The 13,803-nt window shown below is 50.0% G+C and overlaps 1 protein-coding gene across 2 annotated transcripts in view; it reads right to left on the bottom strand.

Moving 5' to 3' along the window:
- The window catches only part of GCN1 (GCN1 activator of EIF2AK4), a 52,541-nt gene that overhangs the window by 26,013 nt on the left and 12,725 nt on the right, over window positions 1–13,803 (bottom strand). Inside the window, exons 10-27 of one of the 2 annotated variants that reach the window (XM_031442795.2) lie at window positions 13,161–13,235; window positions 12,784–12,912; window positions 12,225–12,275; window positions 11,848–11,946; window positions 11,450–11,623; window positions 9,314–9,466; window positions 7,939–8,031; window positions 6,832–6,907; window positions 6,522–6,681; window positions 5,547–5,736; window positions 5,331–5,455; window positions 4,426–4,604; window positions 4,029–4,122; window positions 3,268–3,381; window positions 2,954–3,152; window positions 1,969–2,115; window positions 1,314–1,495; window positions 25–105 (exon numbers count right to left, since the gene is read on the bottom strand). In XM_031442795.2, the coding sequence (XP_031298655.2) occupies window positions 25–105; window positions 1,314–1,495; window positions 1,969–2,115; window positions 2,954–3,152; window positions 3,268–3,381; window positions 4,029–4,122; window positions 4,426–4,604; window positions 5,331–5,455; window positions 5,547–5,736; window positions 6,522–6,681; window positions 6,832–6,907; window positions 7,939–8,031; window positions 9,314–9,466; window positions 11,450–11,623; window positions 11,848–11,946; window positions 12,225–12,275; window positions 12,784–12,912; window positions 13,161–13,235 (2,321 nt within the window). Of the gene's footprint in view, window positions 1–24; window positions 106–1,313; window positions 1,496–1,959; window positions 2,116–2,953; window positions 3,153–3,267; window positions 3,382–4,028; window positions 4,123–4,425; window positions 4,605–5,330; window positions 5,456–5,546; window positions 5,737–6,521; window positions 6,682–6,831; window positions 6,908–7,938; window positions 8,032–9,313; window positions 9,467–11,449; window positions 11,624–11,847; window positions 11,947–12,224; window positions 12,276–12,783; window positions 12,913–13,160; window positions 13,236–13,803 lie in introns of both variants that reach the window. The other variant, XM_031442794.2, reaches the window with a different exon arrangement.

Consider the following 13,803-nt stretch of genomic DNA (forward strand, 5'->3'; position numbering starts at 1 on the left):
AGAGTCAACTGAAAACCAGATTACCTGCAGTCGGGGAGAGCCCGTCCCAATCACCCAAGTCAGAAGGCGCAGCATGGCCACGCGAGGCAGCAACTCCGGGCCGTTCTAAGAGAAAACAGCAGGTAAGTCAGAGTGACGCCGGGGGAAGGTCTTGTCATCAAGCCCCGTACACGTGAAGCAGCATCCTCTCACCCACAGGGGAACATTCTGACCGAGCCCACTGCAGACATCCTGGCAGGCTTACAACTAAAGCCACAGGAGCCAACCCCAGTCCACCAAGCTCCTCGGGGACTAAAAATAAATAAATGCTGAACCTTGCTTGAAATTCACAAAACATGAAATACAGATGGCCTATAAACATATGAAGAGATGCTGAACTTCAAAAGCAAGTAAAGAAACACAAAATGAGATTCCATTCTTTTACCCATTGTTGGCAAGTTTAACACTATGTATGAGAAGTTGCACTAGGTCTGGAGAAAAGGAAACACTTAGTGAGGGAACAACTCAGAACATGTCACATAACCTAACAGTTCTACACCCAAGTCTGTCCTATGGAAATGCTCACACGCATGTCCAAGAGGGACATACGTACAAGGGGGCACACCACAGCAATGTTCAAGACACGAAAAAGTTACAAACAACCTTAAAATATCCATCAACAGGTAAAAAAGTTAACTAAAACATGGTGCACCCACAGCACAGAATCCCCTACAGCCCATAAAATTAGATCCACATGACATGAATCATATGGGTCCTGACATGGGAGGAGACTCAGAGAAACAGAAAAGGCAGCAGCATAATTTGTTTTTTGCTTTGCTGTGCGTGGGGGGGGTGTTTTGCATGTGCTATGAAAAAGGTCCACAAGGGTACAGGCCAAACTGTTACCAAGTTACCTCTAGAGAGGGGCATTTCTCTTTTCGCTTCCATAATACTGAAATTTTTTTAAAGTACGAATGCATCACTTTGGCAAATTTTTAGAACATAAACTATTAAAAAGAAAACCCCTTAATGAGTGAGGTCCAATCTCAATTATAACAAGTCAAAGGGAGAGTTATTAGCACTATCTTCTGAGTTAGAAACAAAATACAATAAATTAACATAAAATCCTTCAACTTTTTCAGGCCAGAGACTATCAAACATGGGAGACCCAGAAGCTTCCGCGAGTCCCTGACAGCTGTGCTGAACAGAACATTTGGCTGCTGCTCTGGGTATACTCATGGAGTACACCTGTTGATGGGTCAGGAAGTGTCAAAAGCCCCCGCCTCCCCCACCCCTCAAGCCGAGGGGAGAGCCTAGCTGAGCTCCCGGCCAACCTCATCCACACGCCCAGGCGGGTTGCTGGGTGAGGCCCTCAGCTGGGCGTGGACGGTGAGGATCTGAAGAATCTGGGCCATGCGCTCCTCCTCCTCCTCGCTGTGGCAGGGCATCTCGGTCAGCACCATCTTCAGAAACGGGAAGACTAAGGAGAAGGCTGGTGCGGACAGGGGCGCGGCATCTGTGCGGGCAAGAAGCAGACCCCACGCGGCAGGTCAGAAGGCGAGGGGGCACCGAGCCTGAGTTCCCATGCTCAGGGTGCGTGGGCGGGGGGGGGCCCTCTCTGACACCTGGAAGCACGTGGGATGACAAGAGGGAAGACAGACGGTAGCCCAGTCCTGGAACCAGTCCTGCTCCTGCTCCAAACAATGCCCGGTTCCCGAGTGTCAGAGTTAAAAGCAGAACAGTAGATTCCAGTGACAAGAACTAAACCCTCAATGAGGGTCATAGTGACTCAGAATACCAGGGATTGGACTCAAAAATCGTCCATCTGGTCTAACTCCCATTTTTCAGATGAGAAAACCAAGGCCAGGGCGGGAAGAAACTTGCCCGAGGCCGCACCTCAGGAATCCCCGGGAAACGCCGGAACTCGTGCCTTCCCCCGCACTGGCCATACCATGGCAGGCCCCTCGTCCTGTCCCTTACCCGGATCACCCTTGCCCGCCCTGCTGGTGATGGTGTGGCTGTGGAGCAGGGTTACCGCCCTCTTCACGGCCACCGACAGCTCTTCCTGGCACCATGACTTATCCAGGGCACACTCTGGCTTCAGCAGGCGCAGAGTCACGTGGCTCACCAAAGTGCCTGTGTCCGAGAGAAGGGAGCCAGCAGGGGGTGACCGATGCAGACACAGAATCTGGCCCAGGTGCAAACCAGGGATCCAGGGCAGAGACACCACATCCCTCTGACTTAACAGTAATCAATTCTGTTCTGACAAAGTGTCCTTAACCCAATTTCTCATCTCATGCCTGTGAGCACTGCAGGGTAGGCAGACAGGGAGCTGTCTTTCTGACACTAAGAAATTAAAAGTGTGCTGAGAGGAGGCATGAACCACCCAGGGGTCATTCGGCCAAAAGTAAAGCTCTATCCACATGGTGCTCCCGCCTTCCATGCGACAGCCCAGCCAGCCAGGTAACACTTCCGGCAGGTTCTATGTGTACTGACTGATTCCAACTTCACCCATGGGGCTGTACCCTCAGGCTAGGAAGTCCGCTCAAGGTCGTTAAACAACCCACAAAGCAAGGCCACCACAATTCCCAGCCACCCCACTTGGTCTTTGTTTCTTCACAGCCAACAGAAAGCTTACGGCCACAGAGACCTCCAGTCACCACATGTGGAGGTGCTCCAGGCTGCACTGGCTGCCACGTAGCACCAAACCATCTCCACTGCCACTGAATTTAAAACTGCATCAGAAAGATCACTGACCAGCGTCTAAAGCTTGGTCCTCAGAGTGAAGGCACAACAGATGTAAAATGGAAGAGTGGAGGAGGTGCCATGTGCTCCTAAAAATACGCAGCTTGAGGTGCCTTAGACTGCAGCCACAGTCAGCAGCCTAGGTCACTGTGTCTCCCCACTGCCCTCAGGGCATCCCTGCCCACCTCCCACCCTGCCCCAGGCCATGCCCATAGCCAGGAGGACTAACCCAAAGCCTTGAGCCTAGGGGGCATGACACAGGCAGCCAAGGACAGGAAAGGGTTCTTGATCCTGGGAGCTGCCAGGGGAGATTTCAGCAAGGGCAGGAAAGAGTCGACCAAAACAGGGATGTACTGGGTCAGGCCAGCTGGGTTCTTGGCCAGGATGGTGTCCAGTAGTCCTAGCGCTGCCTCCAGCTCACCGTCCAACTACAAGCAGAAGTCACCACAGAAGGCTGGTCAGCGGGGCCCCACTCCAGGACAGGCAGGAATGGGCGGGCCCGCACTCCCATGGCATGGGCATGTGGGGGAAGCAACTGCTTACCTCCTGCAGCCGCTTCCGAATCTGTGCCTCCTTGTCCAGCTGGGCCTGCAGCATCTCCTTCTGCTTGCTGGTCAGCTGCACCTCCTCTTTTATGCCTTTCTTCTTCTTTATCTCCTGAAGGGAACAAGCAAAGCAATTCCATCTCCAGGGAACAGATCTCCCTCCCTCCCACCAAGGCGCTGAAGTTCCTCACAGCTTCAGAATCCTAACCTCAGCCTTCCCTCCTGCTAGCCCTCCCTCCTGCCAGCCCTCCCTACTGCCAGCCCTCCCTACAGACACGTCCCTCCAGGAATAAGCTGGGCAGCCTGCTGAAGGCCAAGAGCGCTCATTCATTCAACAAGCATTTACTCAGCATGCACAGGGTGCCAGGCCCTGTTCTAGATGCCAGGGATACCACGGGAACAAGACCAAGTCTCTGTCCTCACGGGGCTCACAGTCTAGTGGGCGAAGGCAGACAACAAACAGGTAAACAGACACATAAACAAGGTGACTTCAGATCATGACAAATGTTATTAAAAAGAATAAATACGACGCACAACAATTAAGCAGGGTGCACTCTACTCTGGGTAGGCTGGGCGGGGGGGGGTCACCACTCTGAGAAGGGGACATGTGGGCTGCGACGTGGAAGACAAGAACGTAGCCTCATTAAGAGCAGGGACGAGCAAAGGCTCTAAGACAGGAAAGAGCCCTGTGCTCTGCTCCCAGCAGAACCAGCTGTCACCGCTGAACACGGCGACGAACCATGGCAGGCGTGTGCTCACCTCCTTCAGCTCCAGCTCGATGATCTGCTCCTTGAAGGAGTAGGCTTTGTTCTCTCGCTTCATGTTGGCCTTTTTTATGCTGTCCTGCTGGGCACTGAAACACCAGAGCAGGTGATCAGCCAGGTTCATAACAGCCACCAGGCCCTTCGGCCTCCGCAGCTACGAAACCCCAGCTAGCTCTTCAGCCATACGTATGCACCAGGAAAGCGCTGGATACTCGACACACTCTTGTATCCGGGCCTAAGCACTGTGCCTGGAACACAGCAGGCACTCGTCCAGCAAACGGAGAGACTGTGTCCTTTACTCCTCACAAGCCCCTACAAAGGAGACGTTGTCTCCATCTTACAGGCAGGAAAACTAAGGCTTGGGGCAACTGAGCCCACGAGCGGGGGCTCACCTCTGGATGATGGATTTGTCATACAGCTCCCCGGCAGGGGTCTGCATGATAGCAAACTCCTCCCGCGTCACCTGGCACAGCGCGGGGTTCTGCACGGAGGTGGTGATGGTGTTGATGAGCTGTGGGAGGACCCGGTCCGGGGACAGGATGGAGAGGGAGCCCATGGCATTCATGGAAGACTGCCAGACAAACAGACACGGTCCATGCGTGCCTCAGCTGGCACTGGAGACAGGTCCCACCATGCCTAAATGCCCCCAGCAACTGGCTCCCCTTCTTGCTACTGCCTGTTCTTTCTGAGCACTGCCCACCAGAGGAGACAGCTAGAGGGCACGCCTGCCTTCTCAGGAAGCTGCACCCACCCAGGACTAGCACCCTGATTCGGGGAAACGCTCCTCTCCCATTCTCAGTCTCTGTGGAAAACGTAGAGCTGCCCCTGCCCTCTCCAGAGGTGGGCACATGACCCAGACCAGAAGGACGGGCCCTGGGATGAGCATAAGACCTAAGTCAGGTCAACTAGGGCAGTAAGACTCCACAAAATGATTGGAAAACGCAAGCTCTTCCCACTGGAGCTGATGGGGAACAAGATGTAAGCCTGGAACAGGTATCCTGCTACCAAAAAGGAGAGACTGAAAATGGAGCCCATTCATAAGACACAGGTGGATAAGACAGAGAGATGGACAGAGAATAAGAGTGATACCACCTATAAGGTCCCGAGGACATCTGAGTCCCTGTCCAGTCACATCCTGGGACTTACCAGTTAGATGAGAAGTAAGTTCCCTCTGATGCTCAAACTAGGTTGCAACCCAAGGGTCCAGCCCACATTTCATTACACCCTCACCTGTTTCTTCGAATCTTCCCTGTCTGTACTCTGACCTGAGGCCAAAACCAGCTCACACGCCAATCACCTGGTTCAGGGGGCTCTGTGTGGTGATCCGGGGAATGATCTGATCCAGATGCCGGGTGATGAAGGCTTCCGGATTGATCTTCATCCTGGCAAGAAGTGCTGGCCAGAGTCCAGACTGCACAGCCACTGAAGGGAAGGGGGGCTCTTTGAGGCCTTCTGCCTGGCCTACGCTTACAACGGAGTCCTGACCCCTCCCATGCCCACCCCAGCCACAGACCTAAGGACGGGTGGTGGGAGATGATCAGCATCTCCTGGGCCAGCTGTTCAGTGTTGGCGATGTCACCCTCCAGCCCTGGAACCCCAGAGATGACGCACAGAGCCTCCTGCAGGACCCGCGGAGGCACGTAGGCCTTGCCCGTTTCTGTCACCTCCCCGGCATCAGTCACCAGAGCTTCTAAGGGCAGCACCTGCAGGGAGACAACACGTGAGCCCCACTGATCAGAGCCCACACAGGCCTGGCACACAGGAGACAACGATGCCAGGGACTCATTCTTACTGTTCTCTAGGCTCCCTGCCAGAGTGGAGACTGATGCCTAGTGCCCTGCTCTGAGACCCACAGGCTGGGAGATAGGACTGGAAGGAGGAAGCACCTATGGCTTTGCACCTAAACAACCCCATGGCGGGTAAGAAGGAAACAGAAACTGGTCCAGGGACCCATGCTGAGACTGCAAGTCTGTCACTGGCCCACATCCCCCAAGCAGGCTTAGGGAGGGAAGCAGGGCACCGAGCGCACTGAAACAGGAGCCAGGTCTTGGGGGTCAGCGTCCAGTTCTGCCACCCACTGGCTGGGAGACCCTACCTGAGTCAGTCATTTCAGCTGCTGGAACCCTGGACAACTCATATACAGTAAGTGTACTAAGCCTGTCAGCCTTCTGAGAAAATTCAAAAGGGACATTTTGTGAAAATGCTTTTAAAATTATAAAGTGTTTTCAAAACAAAATGTCAGTCCATTACTCAAGAATAAAAAGGTTGAGCTACATGTCAAAAGACACAAAAAGAAAAGCATCTGAAAAGGAAAAGAAATTATATGAAACAAGATATTATCCAAACTCAAGGGCAGGGCAGAAGATTCTGGCATCACAGTCTGAGTGAGTGAGAACAGCCCAGGAAGGGCCTAGTCAAAATTCCAAGGCATAAGCAGGGTCAGCTAAGGGGGTCTGAGAGCCCCAGCTCTGGAGCCACACGCCCTCACCTTGTGAGAACTGAGGACAGTCTTCAGCTCCTCCAGGAGTCCACACGCCAGCTTAAAGCCCCCGAGAGAGGACAGCAGCTTCCGAACCGTCTGCTGGGCCTGCCTGCGCACGTGCCAGGGGCGGCTCAGGAGCACCGCCATCAGAGCCCGGTGGTACTGCCTGCAGCACAGAGACAGGGCATCCTGGGGGAAGGCCGGCCGCAGGGCTCCCCATAGCCACCTCCTACCCCTCACACTCTGCTGTGTCTCAGGCTCCCACTAGGGTTTGCATCATATGGTTCAAGGGGAAAGGTAAACAAGCCCCACGTACTGAACTTTGCTGCCTGTGAGTCTGTGCGGATGGTCAAGGAATAGCCTCTCGGCCAGGTGCAGCACGGTACACAGGGCTGGGAGGGGAGAGAAACAGCACAGGTGTCTTTAAAATAGAGAAATGTCCAGAAAGAACGGGAAGAACCAGAAATGAACACCAAAATGTAAATGTGAAATTAATAGTTCATCTAAAGTTGCTTCTTTTTGCTACTATGCATGTGTATTTTGAAATAGGCAAAAGTATACACTTTAATTAATTAAAAATTAATAGGCAGTTCTAAAAAAGAATGAGAGCACTCATTACATACTGACGTGACACGATTCCCAGATCTAAACAGTATAATGCACACAACAGGCATGCTACCTCTTGTGTAAAAAAGACAGAGAACTAAAGCATAATGATATTCACTGGCAAAAATATAAAATAGCAAACATACACAAGTAGCTGATAAAATTGATTCTCCACGGCCAGGGACAATGCATGGCCAGAGATCAAAGCAGGAGTATAATTTTCAGTGTAGATCCTCTTGGATCTTTTATTTCTAAATTATGTGAATATATTTCCTGTTCAAGAAATAGCTAAATGTTTTTTAAACATCAGGAAACGGTGAACAGTTGTAGCTCATTAGTGGAATGTTGTATTTGTGAGTCAAAACTTTTCAAATCACCAATTAGTGGCAGACACTCTGAAGGCAACCTAGAATTTTAAACATACATTTAAAGATCAACTGTTCCTTCTCTGCCAAGAGAGAAACCAGCAGTTTCTGTGTCTCCTGGTGGGGGAGCGGAGCCAGCCACACTTCCCCAGAGCTTCTCAGCTGCCTCTTAATGTAAGGAAAACTCTAAGACAGCACCAATTACCCAATCAGCCATAATTACACCCCATACCTCAGCACCACAACTATCAGCGCTCTGTCGCCACCATCTCCCATGTTCCCCTCATTTCCCCAGCCTTCTCTGCCCCACAGGAATAAATCCATCCCCACGAAAGCCGAGCTGTTGGCCAGATCCAGGTTTTTGCCAAGCTGACTGGTCAAAACAAGAGGCAGTTGGGGAAGGATCCTCTCTGGTCCCAAACTTGACTTCAACTAAGAGAGCAGAAACTCACCATCCTCTGAAGCCATGAGCAGGAATTTCTCTGAAGTGAAAACCTGCTTCTTCTCATCCAAAATCAGCTGCCAGAAACTGCTCAGTTTGGCCTCTGCAAAAAACAAAAGGTCCCTCTATGATGCAACTCACCCCGTCCACCAGGGCTGGTCCCCTCCATGTGGACGATGCTGGGACTGGCTTTGCTGACACATCCCCTCCCTGTTGCATCAGGCAGGATTGCTCCCCAGCAGGGATGAGGCACTCCTAGGCTCACTGCCCTCCCACTCTGATAACTAACCAGTCCTTCTGGGAGCATCTCCGATATGAAGACCTTTGGCAGTTCTACAGGAGCCCAGGCAAGCTGCCTCCCACCTGGAATCCCCACCTGCTCCAGGTGCCAGGCTGAACGATCTGAGGACCACACGTGGTGCTTTCCCCGCCCTTCCCTGACTGAGGCTGGTCTGCACTCACACTGGGCTGCTCCCTTCCAGCTAATGAAACCCTTTCTAGTCTTCAGAGCCCTAGTCCAAATGCTCCCTCCTTTATGAAGCCTTTCCTGATAACCCAGCCCCTAAACTAAAAGCACCCTCTCCTCTGAAACTGCTCTGATGCCACATTTTACCTTAAACAACAGATATTTTTGCATATTCTCTCTCCCACTAAAGTTAAGCAGCTTAAAATGTGCTGAGGCAAGGACACATGCATCTTTGCCTCCCCCCGCAGACACAGCTCAGTGCCTTGGCATACACTCAGATGGCACACAATAACATATGAAAAGAGCTGAACTCCACTTCTAACCACAGGAATAAGTTCAGCTATGTCTGCACACAGAGTAGGAGGTCGACCAAACAAGCACGGGATACCATGAAGCTACAAAAAGAAAGCAAGCTTCTTGTTGTACTGACTTGGAATCTCTTCCAAGATGGGTTCAGTACATAGTAAGGCATGTGCAGTGTATTGCCCAGTATGCCTAGGCGATGACGCATGGACCATCTCTGGACATGAAACTGGTAATACTTTCCAACAAGGGGAACAGTGGCTGGAAGACAGGTTGGCTAAGGGAAAGCTTTTCATGTTATATACTGTAAATGTATAACCAATAAAAACAAAGTCCCACCATAATAAACCCAGGTCATTCTGGGTTTTTTCTCTAAGCCCCTGTCTCTGAGCACTGGAGCAACAGGGTAAAGGAGGACACTGACAGAGTCCAGTGGCTGCATTCCCATTGCCCAGTGCAACCCTGAGGCTCATCCCTACAGATGACAAGCTGCCCTGTAGCTGCCGAGATCAGGCCAATCTGATTCTGTAAAATCCTAAACATCAAGGCACTCCTCCCAAGGACTCTGAAAGAAGATACTTGTCTGCTAACATGCCGGACATCCCTGGACTCTTACCAGCCTGTGAGTCAGCCACTGAAAGCTTTGACAGCAGCAAGGCAGCGGCAACCCCTTCGGTGACTATGGGAACCTGAGTGCTTTGGGAAGCTGCCTTCTCCACTGTCTGGATGAGCAAAGGCAGTAAGTCCAGGGCCTGCAACAGTGTGTCACCTGTGGAGAGAGGACCGGCACTTTAAAGAACACGCTGATCATGAGGCTGACAAGATTACTAGAGAAAGAAGTCATCCACCCATGATGTTAGTCATCCACTAACACCTTTCAGCTACCTTTCAAATATCTCAAGAGTAATGAGATTCCAGGGCTTAAATCTAACTCTACAACCATAAAGTTAGAGCTAGAAGGATCCTTGCTAATCCAACAGTTCAGCTATTCGCTTGATGGATAAAGAAACAGACCGAGAGGTAAAGTGAGTTGCCCAAGGCCACACAGCTGGTTAAGGGAGAGCCAGGGCCAACCTAAAGTTGACCAAGTTCTTCCTGGGGCTCTTCCCCTACACCAGACAATCTCTGGACCCAAATTCCCAAAGCAGAACCAATCTGCTAACCTCTAAACAAAACCCAGTTAAAAAAAAAAAAGTAGAAATCTATTAAAACTATAGCTAAACCCATATTTTCTTAATATCTAAACTGCTAATATCAGAACATTTCATAATGAAACAAGTATTTCATTTGGATGATGTCACGGATTTGAATCTAAGAAAAGTTTATTTTAAAGGTTTATTTTATATTACACTTATTTTTAAAGTATCAAGCAGAACTAGCTCAAGCTAAAGAGACTAGATTAAATCAAGACTCGGCTATCTAGGCTTACCATATGACCCAGTAATCCCGCTCCTGGGCATATATCCAGAAGGAACCCTACTTCAAAATGACACCTGCACCCCAATGTTCACAGCAGCACTACCTACAATAGCCAAGACACGGAAACAGCCTAAATGTCCATCAACAGATAACTGGAAAAAGATGTGGTATATTTATACAATGGAATACTATTCAGCCATAAAAAGTGACAACAAAACACCATTTGCAGCAACATGAATGTCCCTGGAGAATGTCATTCTAAGTGAAGTAAGCCAGAAAGAGAAAGAAAAATAGCATATGAGATCGCTCATATGTGGAATCTAAAAAAAAGAAAGCAAAGAAAAAGACAAATGAACGTAAATACAAAACAGAAACAGACTCATAGACATAGAATACAAACTTGTGTTTGCCAGGGGAAAGGGTGGCAGGAAGGGACAGACTGGGAGTTCGAAATTTGTAGATACTGACAGGCATACGTAGAATAGATAAATAAGATTATACTGTATAGCACAGGGAAATATATACAAGATCTTGTGGTAGCTCACAGCAAAAAAGTATGAGACAATGAATATATATATGTTCATGTATAACTGAAAAATTGTGTTCTACCCTGGAAATTGACACAACATTGTAAACTGACTATAACTCAATAAAATAAAATTAAAAAAAAAAAAGACTCGGCTATCTAGAACTCAATCTAAAATCAAGACTGATCAATGCAGCCAAAACTGCACACAGACAAGTACAGACACTGTATAGGAGGTCCCCTCTCTAGGGACAGCTCTGGAATCTCCTAGACATTTCTTTAAACATAGCTCATCATAGTTTAAACTATCTTTTAAGTGAAATATGAGCCCATTTCAGAGACAGAAATCAAAAGCAGAGTTTTACCTCGGACACCAAGCTCCCACATAGATCTGGGAGTCTCCCCTGGCTGCGCCTGGGAAGGAGGTGGATGCCCACACCCAAATGGCAGGTTTGCTAGCACTGAAGTGAGGGTGGTGCTTCTTTTGTATAGATCCAGTGTAAAGATTATATAATTTACACCTTATAGATCAGCCTGATCACAATCATTTCTCCGTGATTTCAGAAAACGGAGTGACAGGTTCTGGATGCGGGCCCTCTCTGAATAAAGCTTTGTACTCTTGACAGTCTGATGAGGGGGAGAAGCCAGAATCTGTTGTGAAGACTGGGCTCTGATGTTAGGCTTTATGGATGGCTAAGCCAGAGACTCAGGAGGAAATGAAGCAAAATAAACTGGACCAAAAGGGAAAGCCCGGAACAGCGATGACGCCCTGAGGACTCGGTCAACTCTGCGGGGGAGGCATCTCACCTCGGAAGCACACCAACATGCACTGCAGGTAGGCGTGCCTCACTGCAGAGGTGGAGGTTTTAAGGCTGAAGGCTTTCTTGAACCATTCAGTGAGCTTCTTGGGCACTTCCGTGGTGAAGCGGTTACACCAGAGAGCCAAAACAGAGACGGCGTGCACCAAGGTGCCTTCGTGAACTAGGGCAAGAAGCAACAAGTCCAGTCAGTCCGACGTCTTAGACCCACGTCCCATCACTGCCAGGTGCACAGGAAAGCAAGCAGGAGTAAAGGGAGGGGAAACAGTGATGGCTCAGGGAAGAGGAAGCAGGGCCTTGGGAAGGGGTTCACGGCAGGCTCTGACCATGAAAACCAGGGTCAGGAATGGGACCAGGCTGCACCCTCACCACGTTGCACAGAATTACCTTCTTGCTGGAGGAATGGGATGAACAGCTCAGCCACGGTCCCATTCAGTACTTGACTGGAAGGCCCGGACACCACGTGATGACTGACACTCCCGATCCCTAACAGGCAAGGGATTCCCAGCTCAGCACCTCATCAGCACAAAGCCACCAACATGCCAGTCTCCCTGCCGCTGCCCACACCCCTGGCAGCCGTGCCTTTCCTCTGGCCATCAGTGACCCTCCCTCGATCCCTTCTCCAGACGTCCTGCCTTTTACAGAAGCCAGGCTGGGATGTCCAAGATTGTCAGAGGCATCAAGATCCAACAGACTCAACTTACCAAACAGTCTTGTTACACCTCCTCCACTACACTTCCTACCCCCGGGGAGAAATTCTGTACCTGAGAGGACGCTGATCTTCTGGGCTATGACAGTTAGTTTTCCCTCTGTGCCTAAGAGGACAGACAGCAAAGATTTAAAATTCACATCTGCCACTTTTCCCAAGAGGGTGAATAATGTAGTCATGTGTGACATCAAGATATGGTGTCTGATTCCACAAGTAGCCTCTCTATTGTGAAGCTGGGCTTAAAAATCACATTTACTGGGTTTTTGTTTTTTTTTTTTTTACCCCTAACCAAAAAAGTATGTTCCTACAGAAAATTTAACAAACAGAAAAAATATAAAGGACAACATCTAAAAATCACCCCTGTTCCCACTACCCAAAAATATTATTACCATTTTGGTGTATTTCCCTCTAATTTTTCCCCTATGCATACAGTAGTGTTTATACTGAAAAATACAATCGAGACCACCTGGTCCATGCTGCCCTGCACAATCTCCTGGTCACTGCACACGTTCACAGTTTTTTGACACAAGCAGACTTGGAGCATCGAGGCCCCATCAGATCTGGTGCCCAGGGAAAGCCAGGGGCCCCACCTCAGCCCGGAGATGCTTGCTCACCTCCGAGGATAGCAAACAGGTGCCTGGCCAGGGCTTCCATGGCTGAGGAGTCGCTGCACTGGCGGGCCAGGTTCCGCAGCGCCAGCACAGCTTCGTCCATCAGGCGGGGACTGTTGGACTTCAGCTGACCTGGACGGGAGAGCCGCTGTTCAGAAGCTGCCGAGAGCTGAGTATCCAGGCTCTCAGCTTTGTCTTTTCCTGTTCCCAGCTCCTCAATCCTAGCTCTGTGTTCTCATGATCTCAGGCAAGAAACTACACGATTGTAGTTTATTTCTAAACTGAGTGGTCTCCTACCTGCTTTTCTACAATAATTGGGATGAGTACAATCAAAACCCAGGGCGCAGGTCCAGAGGCTGGAGAGGGGTCAGGACACTCACCAGCCAGTCCTTTGACGATGTCCAGGGCGTACTGGCTGAGATCAAGAGTCACTGATGCCAAAAGACTGGAGATAGCTGAGGGGGACAGAAAGCACATGCCTTGTCGGCCTCAGGTATAAACGCTTGTTTCTGCCCGACTCCCCAGCCAATGCTCAGGCTGGCTGTCTAGCCACACGGAACATGACCACTCTTCATCTCTATATGGTCACGTGGTGGTCACACCTTTGTCCCACAGTCCTGCTGTAAAGCTATATACTGCCCCAACCTCATCAGCAAAAACTCGCCCCTCCCACGTTCCACCTACACCTTTTACCAAGATAGAGACTCAGCTCTCATATCTGATGGCTTCGAATGTCACCTCCACACCAAGGTCAAACTGTCCAGAGCAGAGGTTCTTAACCTGAATGGTTTCCAGAAGGTTCTTGGACCTCTAAACTATATGTAGTATTTTAAGCTGGTATACTTTTGTGCATTCTTTTAGAGAGCCCATGACTTTCAACATATTCTCAACAGGGTCCTTGATCGCTCTCCCAAGGTCCCAACGAGGCAAACAGTGAATATATCCCTCAACTCGACCCTGAACATTCCCTGCTGCCAAGGAGCCAGCTTATCAGGCAACTTCGTCTCCCTCCCACTGCCCTGT

This window comes from Camelus dromedarius, chromosome 31 (assembly GCF_036321535.1).
Source record: "Camelus dromedarius isolate mCamDro1 chromosome 31, mCamDro1.pat, whole genome shotgun sequence".
NCBI classification, from domain to species: domain Eukaryota; kingdom Metazoa; phylum Chordata; class Mammalia; order Artiodactyla; family Camelidae; genus Camelus; species Camelus dromedarius.